General features: G+C 35.9%; 1 protein-coding gene across 5 annotated transcripts in view; it reads right to left on the bottom strand.

Moving 5' to 3' along the window:
• Window positions 1–20115, bottom strand: part of LOC123869956 (phosphoinositide 3-kinase adapter protein 1) — a 33545-nt gene that overhangs the window by 4641 nt on the left and 8789 nt on the right. The window contains exons 1-14 of one of the 5 annotated variants that reach the window (XM_045913074.1): window positions 19693–19821; window positions 15618–15921; window positions 14788–15035; window positions 6180–6297; window positions 5175–5401; window positions 4803–4969; window positions 4070–4214; window positions 3386–3537; window positions 3030–3162; window positions 2250–2440; window positions 1102–1945; window positions 956–1024; window positions 784–881; window positions 88–224 (exon numbers count right to left, since the gene is read on the bottom strand). In XM_045913074.1, coding sequence (XP_045769030.1) covers window positions 88–224; window positions 784–881; window positions 956–1024; window positions 1102–1945; window positions 2250–2440; window positions 3030–3162; window positions 3386–3537; window positions 4070–4214; window positions 4803–4969; window positions 5175–5401; window positions 6180–6297; window positions 14788–15035; window positions 15618–15921; window positions 19693–19729 — 2870 coding nt within the window. In that variant the 5' untranslated portion in view covers window positions 19730–19821. Of the gene's footprint in view, window positions 1–87; window positions 225–783; window positions 882–955; window positions 1025–1101; window positions 1946–2249; window positions 2441–3029; window positions 3163–3385; window positions 3538–4069; window positions 4215–4802; window positions 4970–5174; window positions 5402–6179; window positions 6298–13682; window positions 14124–14787; window positions 15036–15617; window positions 15922–16200; window positions 16255–19692; window positions 19822–20115 lie in introns of those variants that run through there. The other 4 variants (XM_045913075.1, XM_045913076.1, XM_045913077.1 and 1 more) reach the window with 4 other exon arrangements.

The following is a 20115-nucleotide window of genomic DNA, read 5'->3' as shown; positions in this document are numbered from 1 at the left end:
ACCTAGGCATCATCCCCATTAACTACCGAAATGAATATTTGACCAAGCAAGTAATTGCAATAGTTCACAAGTAGTCACAATATTTACCTATTTTCGTGTTTCGGATGTCCAAATGTGGTAAATTGAGGACATCCGTTGAGGGGTCGCGGCGGCGGCGGGATCAAGTAGTCGTCAAGGCGATTGTCGCTGTCGCACGAATTCATTGTCAAAGTGCTCGCGGATATCTAAAAATAAACGAGTAGTATTTGAAATAGTAGCTCTTGTATCCCTTGGTAATAGAAAGAAATGTTTTGTATCAAATATATCACAAAGTACAAAACTATCGTTTGGTACACAATTTCGTTAGTTTTTTTTTTATGTTGCCTGCTTTTTCAACTAGGTAACTTTGTGTCTAAACTATCATTATTTTTCTGAGAAATTTAATTTACCCTTAGTTTTAAGTAGTTGTACGAAATATTCTGGATGTCTAAAATCTACATTTTTAAAAACAATTCTTTTACTATGATCGGAGCGATTATAAGCAGTTACTAAGAAATCATAATGGGACATAGATCCAGTCTGTAAAACATTAGTAGGAAATAACTAAATGCAAAGTGGTAAGAACCGAGGAAGCCAGTAACTTACGCCAGAGAAAAACCAATCAATCTTCCATCTATCTTGACTCTATGTTCAAGGAAAAATCATGATCTTTTTCAAATTTTATTGAAAACGAACGAACTTATACATAAACTCAGTAGACACTCAATCATCATCCTTTATTTAGAAGTGGTAAACATTACTCACTATTGATCTAGCTTTATCATCTAATTCCGATTGGACGCTGTTTGTTTCTCCGACGCTTCCACCGCTTACTGTACTGAGTCGACCGGAAGAAGATGAGCCTAACAAAAAAAGACAATCATCAAAATTCACATCAAAAATGACAAAAAAGTTATTTTGTTTTCAAAATACGTACTGTCACTCAAACTACTGTTTGGTCTTGTATTCCCGTTTCTTTTCTCAATTGTGCCCGTGTTATCATTGTCTAAAACAAAGGTGTATCGTTAAAAAAACAGTTTTGTCGTTAAATTTAAGTAATAAAATATGGTTATAAATGCTTACGTTTGCTTTTACTTTTCGAAAACATTTTCTTCACTCTTTCAAAAGGTGTCGGCCTTTTTAGTTTATCTTTTATTTTCTGCTGAATTTTGTCATACTCCTCACGCATCTTGTTCAATTGCTCCTGTTTCTCTTTGAGTGATTGCTGCGTTTCGTTTCTATTTTTCCACTCCATCACTAATTTTTCGACTTCAGATATCGTAAATACATTATTTTTGAAGTCATTTATTATTTCTGCTAACTCTTCCTGTCCCGTTGCATCTTTACCAGACTTAACGCTTCCGCTATGGCGGCTGTCTTTGGCGTTTAAATTTACTTGACTAATATCACTAGTTGGAGTGTCAATATTAAAAGTCTTTGACTCTTCGGTGGGAGAATAAAGGAATATATCTGATTGCTGTGGTAGCAATCTCGAACTATTAGCGTATAGATTATTTGGTCTGAATTTCGGGCTCTCTACCTTTATATTCGAGGGTTGTACAAGGTAATCGTGTTCGATAGCTTGTTGGATTCGATCTGCTGTGTCGTCGAATTGGGCGTGTAGTGCAAAGTCGTTTTGATAGAACTGTTCCTTTACCTTCGGCAGTTTCAAATTAGGTCTCGGTTTTTTCTCTTCTTTCTTAGCTAGAGTTTCTTCTAAATTCTGAGTGCAAGCTTCGCTGAATGGATCAGTTAAAACTTCGCTTTCTGAATCCTTAATATTTTCAATGTTTGGGGAATCTACGGTGTCGGTCGTTTCAACTATGCAAAGCTCTTCTTGATGCGTGTCATCCTCCTGACCGTCTTCTTTATCATTGTCGGACATGTTTTTCAAATAGTAATACATGTTGGAGAACTCATTGATTTTCTGAAAGAATGAAATTTTATTATTGCAAAGTATAAGCACCAAAAAATCAAAAACACATTTTCTTTCATTGTTTCTCGGCGGAATATTCTTATAAAAGGTAAGTAAACAATCATTATTTATTTTCCTAGTTCTTTGCCCTCATTGATTTATGTTGTTTTCCATCGTTAAACTTATGATTGTTTTATGTTATAATTATTTCAAACGAGGCTGTTAGGATGTAATACGGGCACTACAGCTGCCAGCACGTGCGACTTCCAGTGCAGCAGAGTGGCGTAGTAGACAAGGAGAGACATGTGCTACGTACGAGATGGTCGGCCAGCATGTCCGCGAGGCGGTGGTGCTTGTGGTCGCGCGCCAGGTCGGCCGGCGTGCGGTGGCGCGCGTTGCGCAGCGCCACGGCCGCGCCGCCGCCCGGGCACTCCAGCAGCTGCCAGCACACGCGCTCCAGACCGAAGCGCGCCGCCCAGTGCAGTAGAGTGGGATACTCCTCTCCGCCTGAACATACGCAACAAAACATCTCTGAGTAAGCCATATCTTTTCTATACACAACACAATTCCACTATTATTCTTATATTTCTAGACGTTCTAAAAACCTTTCTTCTTCTTTGGTTCTTGCCCAAGAATCTCCGTGAGTCCTACGGGATAAACACAAGGTTCTACTAGTTGTAAGTAAACGTTTGCGGCCTTATTTTTTTGCATGCGCTATTTTGTAATGATGATTAGATAAACTTCAAACAAAACACGCTAACGGAAGTTTAAAGAAAATCTTAAACTGTTATGAATAAGAGGAAATATTAGTGTTTAAAATTCTTTGGAAAATACTTCTTAGAGATTTAGCAAGAATTTTTAATTTGAAATTGATTTACGAAGGAATTTGCTGGCCTGAATTGGGAGTCTTGGGATTGAAACACAGTACTTACGACTAAAATATTCAAAATTGGAGTCTTCCGTACGACAATAACTAAGAAAACATTTCGCTGTGCTTTGAATTTCTCTTTGCCAGAAGGAAACAAGAGGTCGATGAAAGTGCTACTAGTAACTAGAGTAGAGAGTAATATAAAAATTTAGATATTCAAATACTCACTCGACATGTCAGCCTTCGGGTTGTACTGCTCCGTTGACGAGAGCAAGTTAAAGTGTGGAGGAATATTTTTCTGGAATGCGTTTAGCATCCAACTATCTAATTGTTCCTTACTAGTAGTCTTAAATCCTAAGGTCTGAAAGTAATATAAATTAGCATTACTTTAGATTACGACTAGATCTACAATTTGAAGTTAGATTACAAAAATTTTATTCAACAATGCGTTTTAATGCTCCTCTGAGGAGACAGAAAAGCTTTTAACTTCTTCATTATTCTATTCTGTCGGTCGAAGGCTGATTTTACTTTCTATGAGAAATGCTTTTTCCTTTTTGAACCGCTTTAATAAATACAGAAAATACCTGGCACATAAATTCTAAAGGATGGTCAGAAGCTCTCAACAGTTGGTCCAACTCTCTCAGTCGACTCTCGCACTTAATTTGCCTCCTTCCCAACGACTGGCCGTTCTTGCTAACTCGCACCCAAACTAACATCGAAACTTCCAAACATGAATCTGAAAAACAAAATAAATAAGTATCGATGCTGTATTTTATGAAGTCCATTTTGCTATATCTGTGTGAGTGCGCATATATGTATGCATTGTTTTAGTGTACATGGCACTAAGGTTGAAATCTATAGAGTGCACATTGACTTTGCTAAGACGTATAAGTTTCAGTTAAAACGAGACAGATTTATGCTAGTGGCATAACGCTGTCTCGTTTTAACATTATTTTAAGTCTGAGCAAAGTCAAAGTTCGCTCTATAGATCTAGCCTCGGTTTCGACTGCGACGCGGTTTATTTTACGCACACTAATACGTTGATGCTTATCGCTACACTCACTACTAAAACCAACGTTGAAGGGTCTTCATGAAATGAAGTAGAACAACTAATAGGTACCTTATTATTATTTGATTTTTATTTATTCCTTTCATTTGGTCAGCTCATGCACAAGTTTTTAAAAAAATATATGATTTATGTTTTATTTTCGAGTTATTTTTGAATGTTTCAAAGCTGTCGAATTTATTTTAAATTGTTTTATAATTACCTGGTATATCAAATTGTAAGGTATACGGATTCCTCTTTTTGAACGTAGGTATGTGAATGACCTCTCCTTTTTTGTCAACCATTATCTTTATACTGTCTTCTTCCCTAATGGGATCGTTGAGAAGCGCTATCACTCGACTTTGACCCTGTCAAGATATGAAAGGAATATTACGAAAGTTTTTATAACGTACCTACCTATCCTATTTATAATTATTTTGATATGTTTTTAGGTACACAAAATACCTATCTTACTTTAACATCGTAAATGTGCTTTTGTTTGTTGGTTTGTCCTTCAATAACGCCGCAACGGAGCAGCGGTCGACCGAGCTGGGCGTCCGACATTAAAGAGGATACGTGACTTTTTAGAAAATTAAAGCGAAAACATAAAGCAAAAATTAAAGAGTTCCCACGGGATTTTTAAAAACCTAAATCTATGCGAACGAAGTTGCGTGTATCTAGTTACCTCTTAGTAGGTATAAGGCTATAAGGAACAAAAGTATTTTGATAAATGCAATGCTAAAAAATGTACGCGTGGATTTAGGTATAAAAGGTGGATTAAAAATCCCGAGAATTTCCAGGAAAAGATAAAAAGTATATCAATGCCATAAATCGCGTCGTTCCATTGCTCCGTTGCGGCATGATTGAAGAACAAACCAACCAATGAAATACACTTCTGCATTACAATACCAGTGCCAAGTGATATCACAAAAATGTGTGTATAATAATTTACTTACAATTTTAACTTTTTTTGGCACTATGGAGAAGCTGGTTCGGTCCGTAGCTGTATCTCTGCAGTCTTTAGTACGCAGGATACCAACGGCAGCTGTCAAGAAGGTATCCACGAATGAGGTGTCCTTTTCTCGGACACACATCATCTGCCATTGATCTATTGTTGGATAATCTAAAAATATTTGACTATGTTTAAATTCCATTTGCACTAAATGTAGTAAGGTAGTTTTGGAGCAATTTTAATCTTGATCTTGATCATTATCAAAGTTACTTGAGTCCAAGACCGAATCTTGAACTTGTCATCAATGTGTTTTACATTGAACGAAAATAATATCTAATGTGAAATGTGAATTTAGTAATAAAAATAGATGACCCACCTTCACAATTATTAGCAACAACATGATTCTTTTCCACGCCAAGAAGCATGACTAACACTTTATCGACTTTGAATAAATTCTCAGAATTCAGATCTTTCTTTAATTCGGACATTTTGGTAGTGAGACTAGGGCATAATATCACTATTTGTAGTTGAGCTTTGCAAAGTTTGTCTAATTTCTCCTGGGAGTCTGCAGCCATTAGTTCCTCCGCAGTTATTGGTGTAACTCTGAAACAATAATAATAATAAACCTTTTAATAAAAATAAGTAACATGCTATAAATAGGTATATTACAAACTTTATACTGTTTCATCAAACTAATTCAAAAACTTAAACGACAACGTCCGGCACATATGATACGCGTAGTTGATTACTTTATGAGATGAGAAATTTAGGAACGGAAATTACAACCAGGAAATTAAAGTCAATAGAAAGGAAAACCATAGTATTTACTCTCAACAATATTCGTATTGTAATACATATTCCACGCGTCCAGAAAATTATTTAACGACTAAGTAGGTACCTATATGACGACGAGAAAATAATTAGTATTCTAGCAAGCCTAATTAGTTACTCATTTATATTCCCTTTTCAACCAGCAATAAATCAAATATAGGCTGATGTAGAGGAACATGAATATTTATTCCGCCATTCGATTAATAAATTAACTATATAAGCAATGATTTGATACGTGAATCTTATTTCATATAAGTTTGACTGCAGCTTCATTCTGATGATCATTGTAGCACCTACTGATTGGATGATGGCTGACACGCCCTCGCTATTGGTTAAAATGTATTGTCGCACCAATAAGTTTAGCTATAACATTGCGATTTTCACAATGTGATAATTACAAGTTCCGCATTAGATTTCCAGTTTCAATAAAAATACGAGCTAGAAATCAGATTATTCAATATTCATAAAGATCGTTAGTGCCACCCCAATCAATATTTGATTAAAATTACTTAATGATCGAAGACCCAAATCAATAACAATGATAACTTACCGGTAGTGATGTCTAGCTCGCTGGGACATGATCTTATCGAAGCTTGCTACTAGATAATCTGACCATAGCCCGCTTTCAGGTGATGCGGAACTCCACAAAATTGCAATATCTTCCATCTCTGTAACAAAAGTATACCTTTTGCAAACAAAATTGATTTAGAAACTACCATATAAATTGGTAATGCCGCTATGTCGTCTGCGTAAGGTACATACTCGTAAATCCTTTGAGGGCTGGTCTTTTATAATATGGTTCTATTTTTTTAGATTTGCCATTACACAAAACATTGTGTTAAAACATACCATAAGCTTATTATGTGATTGATAAATTCCTCGATGACAAAGTTGCGTGGTAGCAACCCGCTAAGCTTTCAGTTGCTCACAAGATGTATAATGTATTGTTACGAGTTGTGATTTTTTATGATTTGAATAGAGCAACTGCTGAGATTTTTGCTGATTCTTCTCAGTAGAGTCTACATTCCGCACCGGGCGCGGTCGTGGTGGTAGAGTCACAACAGAGACACGACACGATAGTAAGATTTGATTTGAATTCCCATTGAACATGGCTACGCTTTACTCCCTAATGGATGTAAAGAATTCTCTTGATTTATTAACGAATTCATCAGTGTACACTGTACAGTTTCGCTAATCCTTTTTAATTTCGAGGCAATTCTTATGGTAAAATGCGAAAATGAAAGAAAAGCCAAATAAGTTGGTAGATTGCAAGTGGCCAGCGGTAGCCACTACTACTCCATGGACTTTAATACTCAACTACTCATACAAAACTGAACGAAAATGAATAAGCAATAGATTTAGATTAGGTTTGCGTCGCTTGGAGTACAAGATAGCCGGAAGAAATGAATTGTTTCTAAGAACGATATATCGGTAACTACTGTGTCTTCCCGACTCCTTTATTATAGTTGACATCTTATCTAACAAGGAAGTACCCTAAACGTATAACTTTATAGGTATCAAGTAAGATTGATATGGTGTCACAAATAAGTTCATATAAAGGTTGCCAACGTTTGGGGTTTTCAAGGCGTAACAAGATATATTAGAAGTTTATAGTTTTTAGATGTTGAGTATGGAGTAATGTTGAGGTTGAAGGAAAATTAAACCTAAATGTGGTGTTTATATTGTTGGTTGAAAATTTACAGTTGTTTTGTTTCGTAGTTTTCTCTTTTTTCTAGTACATAGCACTGTTCTAGATAATTTATCGGATCTCACGTTTTGGTATCTTTATTGTTTTCAGTTACTATTTACGTTTGTACAAGACCCTGGCGTTCGTTATTCCTTTTGAGTAACATTTCAGATTTAAAGATGATCAATCCAAGTAAAATAAATGCCCCACGATGAGAGGAAGTTGTCAAGGGATAATCAAGGCATGAACGATGTCGTTCACTCGATATCAAGTTAGGTCGTTGGCTGGATCGAAGTTCACGGGTCATCATAAAGCACCACACATAACTTTACGGGCGTTGTGCGCGTGTGGCTACGCTTTGAAGTTTAACTGGAACAGAGATTCTTTCTTGTTTTTACTAGTGGATGCGTATTTCATGTTGATCATTTTGATATACGATTCAGTTTGTTAGTTTTAATTGTTCTTCAAGACGTTTTAAATTGGGATTCGTCTCGATTATGTATGGATATGTTTGTGTGTTGACTTTAAATTTCTTCTCTAGTTTTTTTTTTTTTTGTTAACCAGTTTTTATTTGTGGCTATAACCGCATGACATTGTGCATGCTCTCATTGTTTTAACATGTTCTTCGAGTATACCGAGTACCTATATGTCCTTCGTCCTTCTGTCCGTCCTCGTATCTCTCTACTTCTATCACTCACATATGTATCTTCAAAAATATAACCAATATTATGTCTGTATTTGAATATTGTAAAGGCGTTACTTTCTAGAAGTCCATCTATGATATACAAGGAACCAAAAGCTTAATTTGCTATAAACAGAGAATTAAATCTGTATGGTTCCTTGCAATAATATGTCTTTGAATTAGATGCAACGACATCTGCGCTGCTACAGATGCATGATCCCGTAACCTGACCGCCCGCTCTTTAGCCCTTGTCTTGCCATTAGACCGTTTATCCTTAATGCCACTTGAAATCAATTAATACAATTTAAGACAGACATTAATGTAAAATTAGACTTGAAAGATTGATTATTGCATTGCTTATTTAACCGTACCCATATTATAGGATTCAAATTTTTTAAGTCAAGAGGGCATCTGCAAAATATAGCCTCTTACCTACTATCTTGCATCTAAATAGTTAATAATACAATCTCTTTACGAATACCTCAACTCTTGAAAGATAACTTGAACCTAATGAGCGTCTAGAATTAATTACCTTCGTAAGCCCTAATTCTAAAGGATTACAGGCATCACATTATCAAGCTGGTAAGTAGGTTGATATTTAATGAAAATATCTTTCAGTAAACTGCCATCAGGGATTATAATCCCCTGTAGATGTAGAAATAGGCCTAAAATAAGTAAATGTGAAAAAACCCGTCAGTCCGCCCCCAAAACACATTTCTTCCGAGAGCACAGCGAAATGAAAACACATTGGCCGTTAAAGTTTTTATTGCATCCAGCACTGCATACGCATCGGGTGCTTACAAAATATGCTATGCATCGCGCGCGCCGGAAACTCATACGGATTTATATTTACCCACCTCTGCCGCCAAATGAAGACCCAACTAAATGTAATATCCGCTTCCTAAATAGACAAACGTCTATCAGTGTGGCTTGGAATAACTATGGGCGATTAGATGCAGCGGTAACGCTCCGATATAAAAGGTTATGTAGGTAGTAGGTAGTAGGTACCCGTACCTACCTAGATACATATAACTGGATCGCGGGTGCTTTTATTGAAAAACGTTTAATTGTTTATTGCATTGAGGTTAATTACTATAGTATTTTAGACTTAAATTATTATTATAATGTTGAGAGAGCATTATGGGCTAAAAGTTGTGAGGTATACGGACTCTACGTAGAGACGAATACAACGAAGACGAGACGAAGGAAATAAGTTAGTATAGAAACGAAAAAAGATCAGAAAAACAAAAAGATACAAAACTGTTTTGCTGTTTTGTGTTGATTAATTATTATTCAGTACCCAAAGCTTTTTTCCTTCATCAAAGAGAAGGCTTTTCCTTTGGAAAATTCCTCTGTTTTAGGTACCTATGTAAATAAAACATTTGAGATTTTTAATAAAGACCGAGTGTACACGAGAAAGTTTCAACAATCCGGGGAATTCCAAGAAATCCAATGAACTCAAAGAATTCGCTTTAAACGTTATAAGGTTTATGTTTTCTATTAACTTATAAAACCCATTATTCTTGATTATATTTGATTCATCAAATAACTTATAGCTGAAAACTAACTGCACGAATAAAATAAGAAACCACGTGATCAAATAGGCGCGCCGCGCTCTGTCCGTTTTCAGTTCAACGCCCGTTGTCTTTGATGTACCGGCTGAAAGATTGCAGTTTCCTACTACGTCTTCAGTATGTCAGGTGCTTTTTGATCTATTGCTTTCCCTAACGTAAATAATATTGGTTCAACCACTGTTTATTATTGTAAAATGCTTCCGATAACTGAAACCGCAATCGTTTACCTTAAGGAGTGAAAACATATGTTGTAAACTTTGCTCTACCAACCACCTAGTTAGGTAATATCACAGGAAATCATATTTTTCTAAAATCGCTTAAGTCAAGTTTTTCTGAAACATACTTTTTACGCTTCCTTCAAAGTATCCTGGTTAAAAACAAAGTGGGTCAGTATTCAGTACATTCCTTACTAAGTTCAAACATTATTCAGCCAAAAAAAGTATTTCGAAATTTGTTTACTTTTTGAACTAAACAGTTTTTGTTGATTCCTGAAAAATTCGAATTGAGGGTTGAAAAAACCTACTTATACGTTTTTAAAAAATCGATTCATTTTAGATTCGGAAAATAGCAATAGTTCTGAACCAAAACGGAACGAAAAAGGAAACCTGCCTCAAAACAAAGTAGTCATTTATTTCAAAATATGATAGGTAACGCTTTTTGAAATTCAATTCAATTCAATTTCGTTTTATGGCGCGGAGCTGCATTAGATGGGCGCGATTTTAATATTCAATTCAAATAGGAGAGGCACTTAATAGTGATAGTTTGTCAAATTAAAACGATAAAGAAAGCTACGAGGGTAAACCAAAGCAAGGACAATCTAAATTGTTCTTGATTTGACGTAAAAATACTTAATTGGGTAAAACATAACTTAAGTTTCCTTTATGCCAAAAACTACTAACAGATAATCAAAAACTATTAATAGCTTTTTTAATAAAATTTATTTGATATCGCTCAAGGCACAGCTTTACTTGGAATAAAAAATATAAATAGTAATATCCATAAAGCTAAACGATCCTCATGAAAGATTATTATTATTCTTACGAGTCGTTTGATTAAATAGCGTGCTAGATGTATTACTAAGAAACTCAATGTAAATGTTATTTAACAAATTAAGTTAGTGTATGTTGTTACTTATAATAACAACTAACAACGAATCTGTTATGGTTTCGCTTAGCATGAACTGTGAGCTGGCGTCTTCAGACAATGATTCATGATATCAAAATAAACTTTTCCTTCTCTATCTGTGCCTGCATACTGCTTCTTGTACTTAATCATTCAAATGTTACACTTTCTGACATCACATGCTAATTAACACAGTTAAGAATGACCATTCTTTGATATTACTCATACCTACTGACTTTATTCATCATTTCAATATGCATGGATTTGACTCGTTCTAGCAATCCGCGGAGCTGCAATTCTTGTACAGTTATGGTATAATATTATTGTAAATTGAACATTTAAAAAGAGCAACTGCTGAGTTTCTTGCTGGTTCTTCTCGATAGGAACAGCATTCCGAATCAGTGGTAAATTATTTTGAAGGTTCAAAAGCACTTGCAAAAGTTTATTTGAATCAAAAGATACCTATTCTAGATGAGTAACAACAACTTGTGAAAATAACGATTTTATCTACTTCATCAATAGTCATTGAATCGTTACATGTAACTTTGGGAAACTTTATTATGCTTGGAATATGAATTCCCTATCCTGAGGTAATATGTTTGAAAAAGCTTTGCAATCAATGATTCCACATTGAAATTTTATGTTCCTTTTATAGGTAATACATTCAAATTACCCTATTACAGAAGGATTTTACTCTTTTAGGTAATCGAGTAGCTTAACATGAATGCATAATAACTTCACGTACCTAGCTACGTACCTACTGTGAGTCTAATACGCCCATTAAGAGAACATTAACTTATTAAGTGCCTCATTATATGTATAGTGGATATGGCTCCCGTGATAATGTCCCTAACATATTGATTACATAGGTATATTTGGTTTTTGACACGTGTACATACAAAATTCTTAACAGCCATGTGTAAAGTTTCATAATGCCTAGGAAAAAACTACCTACCTAATTTACCATATACCTGAAATCCCAGAGGAGGAATGAACGTAATTATATGAATTCCAAGCATAATAAAGACTACGTGTTATTTTATGTAATATAATAATAATAACGTTGATACACGATAATATATAGCAGCCCTGTGCTGTCATATATCTACAGAGTGAATCTTCATAAAATGCATATCATGTTATGAAATGGGTCGAACTAGACCCAAAATCCACTGAAAAACGATAAAATATCAAAAAAAAATTGGTTTTACAAACCTTAACTTAAAAGCTCAAAGAAAATTTTCTCTCTAAGATAAAATTTAGAAATGTTTTTAAAGCTATTCAGAATCCTTTGAAGACTTATTTAAGAAAGGCAATTATGAGTCAAATCTTCCCTTAACTCGTATTTTCTTGCAGTAAATTACAATCTTGTACCTACTTACTGATTTTGTCTCAATATGATAAGCCTGTTGGCTCAAAGGTACAGTTGCGTACGAATAAAAAAATAATTAAAAACTGTTAAATAGAAAACATACACATACAATATATTAACATACAGGCGTACTTTCACTTTATTCCATATGCACAAAGTGTGCACCGAAATTGAAGACTAACATGAATATAAAAAATGTTTGCTCAAGTAATAAATATTGTATAAAATTATTATAACCCTGGGCCATGAAGAGGTAAAGCCGGATGCTAGAAAAAACAAAAAGCTATTGGGGTGGAAAAGAACAGATCTTCGACCCACATTTCAAAAATAGGTAGAGCTGAAATATATCACAAAGGCATTGAAGAGGCGCTTATGAGTTTTCACGAAACATAAACATTCTACCAATGCACCACTTATGTGACCTGGTTACCTGTCGAGGTGAATCAAACCAGAATTTAATAAATCATAAACAGTATAAAAAGTAGAGCGATCCAGATATCGAGATAAATATTGAGCGTGTATCATGCTCCTAAACAAAATGTGGTAAAGTTATAAACGTTCATCTTAGCAGTTTAGATTGACTAATGATTACTGAAATCGTCATTGTAACGAGTCTCAATTTAAAAGAATGGAAAACCTATGAAAAAACGTCATAATTATATATAACCATAATGGTTAATGTCATTGTTAACAGAGATAAAAGTAGATAACAATAACTCCGAAAATGGGCATTAAAATCGCCAATATATTTAAAACAGCTGCCACAGCATAAACAAGAGTTTTTTTTAAGATAACTTGTAAACGGCGGATGTCATAAAGCACGTTATATACAAAGAATATAATTTTGCTCCTCGGGAGGGATCCTCTACTCGAGCTGGGGAACAAAACAGGCGTCTACATTTATATTCCTAGCGCGAGTACATTACGGGAGTTGCTTCGATGCATGTAAAATACACCATGTTTATTCTGACTGTATTGCCACCCTGCATCAGTAATGTCTACAAAGCATAGAAATCTAATAAACACACGATTTTGACTCCTAATGCAAAGTAGTAATGACTAAGATACTGTATGAACGTTTTTTACAATGGTAAATCTGTTTTGGTAATGAATTTCACGGTGTCCCTTTGACATTTCTTTCGGACGGACCTGCACATCTTCTAGCTACGAAGAATTTTGATTTGAATCTACCTACCTACTTTGACATTATTTTGGAGAAAGTATAGTGCGTAAAAGGAAAAGTAATATTTATCAACAATCTCTCGTACTAAACACTAAACAACTCGGGGATATTGTAGCTTAGTATTTATCAGCGAAATTAATTTCTGAATCGGATCATTAGTTCCGGAGATTAACTAACCCCTTCTCACAAAAACTCACAAACTAACTTTTTTCGCTTTTATACTAAAAGTATAGGTTGCGTTGACTGTTTCAATAAAATTATTAGTAACTATTAGTAATTATTAGTAAATTAGTAGCCCGTTAGTTGTTCAAAGCTTCGCTCCAGAATTGATAAGATTGAAGTTCTTATCATTATGCATTTTGATACATTTGCAAAGGACTATCGTAAAATTCAATGTCTATCTACAAAAATATAAAAGCAATTCAAAACTTACTTGCTATCCCATCAGGCATGGTTTCATCAGGTTTTTCCATAGTTGGTGTCATAATAAGAAAAGACCGCACAATTATAGTTCAAATTCAAACGTATGACATTGCACTGATCGTAGAGAAGCACTAGAATGCGTTCGGAATAAGCAAACCGAGCAATGTGCTTGGAAGCTTGAGCCCTGAGAAGAGAGCGTCGCGAAGTGTCGGCGCGCGAGTCGCGACGAAGCAGCGCCGGCAAGGCGGGCGCGGGAGTGCTGCGCTGGCGTCAGGCTGCGCGCGCGCACGCACTTCGCATACTAAAAGCACTAAAACGCAAGCTCGTCGCCACAATGATAATAATCGCGACACCATCTCTGACGCCTAATCTTGTCAAACTTTGAGACCATTTTAGGACCTAAGTAAATATTCTCTGAACGTTATCGATCGCCAAATACGATGCTGTTAAGTGCAAACACCTAAGCACGTTCCGATTGTATTCTACGCGTCTTGCCGATAAGACTAATCGCGGAACATTGCGGGCTGCGGTTCTTGTAAACCGATAAGTCTTCTTATCTCTACTTCTAAAAGATTGTTTTCTTAAATACTTTAAATAAATATTAACTGAACGATAGAAAAGCGAATGACATGAACGTAAATTGTATTATATAAACAAAACACTTGATGCCAACGGAGGGATCTGCCTGATGCTTATAAATAACAGTTGATGGTGTTATCGTAGCTTTTCATATTTTATGGTGTAATATTTCGGGAACCATCAGTATAAATCAATACTGAGACCGTAATTTGTTTGATAAGTATACGTATTTGAGACAATGCATTTTGTTATCCCTTATCATAGAGGGTCGAAGAGTTCGGGTGCAACGCTCTGAACTGATAGGCGCCGTACGTCTAACGCATTGTTTACGACCATTTATCAAACTGTCCGCTTCCACGTACAATATTACCTATTAATAGTAATTAATAACAAAACTTTCCCTATCACTAGCCTAGTAAAACATTATTTTTTAAATTCTGATTTGCGTCGTAAACTTACATGCGCTTCAAGTTAGGTATCGATATAACATTCGATTTTCAGGTAACAACCAAATGTAAATCTTCAGCATAACTCACCTTTAAATGCAAAATTCTTTGGTCGCCTCCTTTTAACAGTTTCTTCTTCAGTTTGATTAAACCGCGGTGGTGGCATCTTGGGAACTTCGCTGGGTACACTGGTGACTTCTCCCGTTCCCGCCGACCCTGTGGTCAAGTACCCTCCAACTGAATGTCGTCTTCGCCCTTGTAAGGGTATTGTATAGAATACTTCCTCGTGCTCCTTAGCACCATCAGAAGTCATCAGTTTTGTACTAATTTTGCCTTTCCTGTGAACAAAAGTTTTAATAAGTTGTACCTACTATTTGAAACTTATGGTAAGATAACGGTCTGATGGTCTATAAGTCGAAGTTCATGTATTGATCGCTGCATCTTTAAAGCACTATGCATCACATTATCTTTGTTCTAGCCGTTGCCATATTGTGACATAATGATTTATATGAAAACGTTATCTCATCAATTTCTTAGTACTGACTGATGAGTCTAATAACTTTGTCTTTAAATGAACAACGCTACCACCAATCGTCTTTAATTTAGCTAGTTATATCCATCTCAGCCTAACAGCAATTTTTAAAAATAATGATATTATGTTTTTCACGAGTAATATTCCCTTTTCCTCTCCAAAAGCGGAAAGCTTGTGCTCGTGTGGGTGGGATTTAAACTAATTCCTCAAATTTATTGGATTTCAATCCAATAACTGTGAGTTGGGACCGTTCGGTCGGCTGCCTTAATTTTGTGATAAAAAGAAAAAATAACCCATCACAGTTCATATCCATCGGGTAACCGAATTTTGGAAAAATGTTTGTTTACGATGTTTTTCGACGATGATCATAGATAAACAGTATACTTACTTAATACGCGGTGCAGTAAATGTTGTCCTCATGTCACCAGGCGCACAATCGCCAGGCCTCGGCTGACCCTTCAGAAACGCTTCTGCTTGTTCAGGTTCCTTTGCTGACAGCGACCTCAAAAGGGCCCGGAATTCTTTTCTTCTAGGGCTTTCTGGTTCCCTCCTGCGCGGGGAGCTCAAGGGTCTACCGCCATCCGCCCAGGCTCTAGCGGGAGCTGAGCGGGAATACTGTTCAGGTCCAGAAGCGTTAGGACTGGCGTTGTCCGTGACATCTTTGTCCGAGAAGGCGAAGTAGGACGGATTATCTGCAACAAAGGTGATTTTCATTAATTAAAGTGCTTTTAATTTTACAAAAGTACGATCTAACAAAGATTATTTTACCTAGATGTCTTTACACTTGCTATATTTCTTTTAAACAGTACTTAAAATCTACAACGATTTGAAAAGGTATCATTAGCGGCTACGTAAACTTTGAATTCGACTTGATGACTTTGAATTGACTTGATGACTTCGAATCGACCGCATTGTCGTCTCAGAAAAAGTGTAACTAGCAACTAAAATACAAAGTTTTAATCCCGACTAACCAACGATCATCATCAGTAATCCGAAGCGTCGGCGCACGATGTCCAGCGCCGTGCGACTGGATGGCGCGCGGAAATTATTCAATAACGAGAATGAACTAACGGCTCTCTGTTACGAGTACGTCCAGTGCCCAGTACAGGCCGTAGACCAGCCTACTTTTGTAGGCCGGAAAATGCGAATTGAAAACAATCTTCATCTACACCTGAAGCCCCATATCCACTCACCACGAGAGGGTTTTAGAAATATTTATTTCATCAAAATATCCACGAACAGAAGGTACCTACTGGCGTTGTTGGCTAAAAGTTAGGAGCTTTGATCGGGGAAAAAATAATTTTGAAGAGTGTCAGCTAAGTAGTACTTACGCGGGCTCCTAAGCCAATCTACCAAAGCAAGATCAATGCTTATTCGTTGAGAACCTAGGTTATGTAACCATATTCCACATATCCAGTCACTAAAGTTGTTAGTCTATTGGATGTTAGTTTCTTTTCGGAAACGAAAAAATGTGGTTTCCGTTTTTTAAGTTTAACTTTTATAAATTAGGCAATTTGTAAAAGACAAATTTCAGTTGATTGATAGATTTACATCTTTATTGGGTATTTTTTTAGGGTTCCAACCTCAAGCAGAAAAAAGGAAACCTTCTAGGATCCTTTATTGTCTATCTGTCTGTCTGTCGTGTCTGTCAAGAATCGTAGGTATAGGGTATCCCGTTGACCTAGAATCATGAAATTTATTCAGGTAGCTAGGTCTTATAGGACAAGTAAAGACAAAAAATCCGAAAACCGTGAATTTGTGCTTACATCACAAAAAAAACACTTAATTAAAATTGTTATTTTTTGTACGGAACTCTTCGTGTGTCCGTCGCTCTCTTCCGAGTCACCCTTGAACGGTTTTATTGTATGGATTTTGGGTCGTAAATCAACAGAGCGTAAAGATAGAAAGCTGAGATGTGTGAATAAAATGCTGTCGCAGATTTTCTTGCCAGTGGATGAGAAGCTTAAGACTCTATTCTTATATGGAACGAGGGTTCGTAGATAAACCTACGAGTACTTGGCGTTTGACCCACTTTGAATAATAATGTAAAGAATGTGCGCAGCTTGTTCCCGATAGCAAGGAGTGATAGCAGCATGCATACCTAGTTAAACATTTACTCAATTGTATCATTTACAAACTTGCTTATTGGTTTAAGGTGGATGCGACGGGTCTGCCCGCGAAATTCAAATTTAATTTTGTTTTCGCAATTTGTAAACTAGTACGACAAGCCAATGACACAGTATCATCCTCACAGGTTTATATAAAAATCTTTACTTGAAAGGGTCCAGTTTAAGAAATCAGCTATAGTATCGACTAATTTGTCAGTAACTCATGTCAAACTCATTATTTTGACTAATTTCTTAAACTGAACTCTTTCAAGTAAAGATTTTTATGTAATCCTGTGAAGATGATACTGTCATTGTCGGAATTAGAATGCCATAAGCCTACTTTGTCGTATTAATTTATAAATTGCGAAAAACCAAATTAAATTTGAATTTCGCGGGTAGACCCGTCTCATGCACGATTCCACGTCAGTTTGTATCTTATTGACGACTCTTTACTCGTAGATATTGAGTTTATACTTACTTCCATGATACAAAATATTGTTTTTATTTTTCAATTTTTTAGAGTGACTACCTTACCTACCGATGTCAAAAAATTCGCATCTCTGAAACTTTTTTTTAAGATTCGGCAAATCTCATTTTATTCATTTGATAAGACTGAATTAGAGTAGCCGACTAGGGAGTCTGTAAACCTAATAACTAATAAGAATTCTAGGATATTATACTTAAGTACTAGCTTTTAGTATGAAGTTTAGTAGCGCTATATAATGTGGTCCACACAAGCAAATACATAATACCTATTATAGTGAGGGAAAAAATTACAAAAATATAAGTTTCTTCCTGATGATTATTTTTCTTTTTGTTTTTATAAGGAAAACTACGGAACCCTGCCTTACACGTGAATTTGGCCGGTAAATTTAAGTAGGTAGAGTAAATAGTCTCCTATAAAAGCATCACAACCCGCATGTGCAGAGCATAATGTTCCACCACTTCCACAGGGCGGGAAGCATTGCCCCTCGAGGCATGTGTAGCACAAAAACTACAAGTGACTTACAATAGAGAACCCACTCATAAACTAACGTATCTAATTCAATGGTATTTTTAACCCCCGATCCAAAAAGAGGGGTGTTATAAGTTTGACGTGTGTATCTTTGTTTGTGTATCTGTCTGTGGCATCGTAGTTCCTAAACGAATCAACCGATTTTAATTTAGTTTTTTTGTTTGAAAGGTGGCTTGATTGAGAGTTTTCTTAACTATAATCGAAGAAAATCGATTCAGCAGTTTGAAAGTTATTAGAGGTTTTGTATCTGAGCTTTATAATTTTTCAATTGAAGATATGTTATAGTGATTAACGTCGTAATATCGTGAGAAAATGTCCGATATACATAATTATTTATTGCGTAGGTTTGATAAATTGTGAGATAATATCATAAAGCTCTACGCCGTAGGCTAGATTCATTACAAGATTGGACATTTAAACTCACTCTACTGACTAAATTAAAAATATTATAACTAGCTTAGTCAGTGCATTTTTTCTAGTCTAGGTGTGTCTAAGTACTTTTAATAATATTGATATATCAATATCATTTAGTTAATCTTCCGCTAACATAACATGTAAGTAATATGTAAATATTTTCAACAAATTTATTATGATGAGTAAAGATACTAAAAATTATTATAATAATGACTTAGTTTGTATTTTTAAAAGCAAATGTGAATAAACAGATTCGGGTGTCCGCCGCCGGGTGATGAATCAAGCGAGATTCTGGGAAAACAAGTAAAATGTGGTCGAAGAATAATATGCTGTAAATCCGTATGATACTGACTTGCTAACGGATTATATTTTAGTCATACACTTAGTATTTTGATTACCTAATTACAAAGACGTTAAAAAGAAAATCTTAAGAATTATTAATAAGTACTTGATAGTCTTTAAAGTACAAAATGTTATGCACGAACCTGCTGCTAAGATAAGGCTAATTACGTATGTGATGCATGCGTATTGATATTATATAGGTATCTCTATATACCTACCTCAGTTCCTACTATGATATTTTTTTAATTTTTAAGGGAAGGGGATTGGAGGTAAGTACTACCACTAGGTCCACATTCACTGTGAAAACAACTGTTTATCAAAGTACTACAAATAAACTAAACTAGGTAGGTAAGGTATGCATCAGGGTACATTATCATTTTCACTAAAAATTAAACCATAACTTTCATGATTCTGCAGTTTCAGCCTTAACATTAATGATCGGTTATTTTTGAACTAAACTACTATAGATGTATAGCTTTGCTGATAGCATTTTATCAAAGTTGAGTAGCAACGAACTTGTCCGTGGAGCTTTTATGTTTGATGTACATGTTTGATATGAATAAAAGAATCGATAAAAGACTCACTGGTGGCTCGTAGGCAATAGTCGAACTGGGGTCCCATGGTTTCGGAGATCAACGCACTAAGCACGACACATCCCGTCGAACGCGCGTCGGGTTCTGCGTCCTATCTCGCGTCTCGAGCGCTGGGCGGGCTGCGCGCGCGCAGGTGGATCAACTAAGCCACACGTGCTTTCAGGAAGGGAACTTTCTTAGCACGCGCGAGCAGGAAGCGTCCCTGTCCGACCTAAGAAATCACGTATACGAAGGGGAGCCTGCGACCAGATTTAATTTGAGAGCGCGTGTGCGTCCATTTTGGTAGCACACGCCAGCGGTAATGTTTGTAAATAAACGCCGTACAATGTTGATGTTGACGTCCATTCATCCATTCATATTCAGCGCGGTTCCGTTCTACTATAGCTATTTGCCCGTTATATGCCATGAATGATA

This window comes from Maniola jurtina, chromosome 11 (genome assembly GCF_905333055.1).
Source record: "Maniola jurtina chromosome 11, ilManJurt1.1, whole genome shotgun sequence".
NCBI lineage: Eukaryota > Metazoa > Arthropoda > Insecta > Lepidoptera > Nymphalidae > Maniola > Maniola jurtina.
This window is presented reverse-complemented; position numbering and strand designations above follow the sequence as displayed.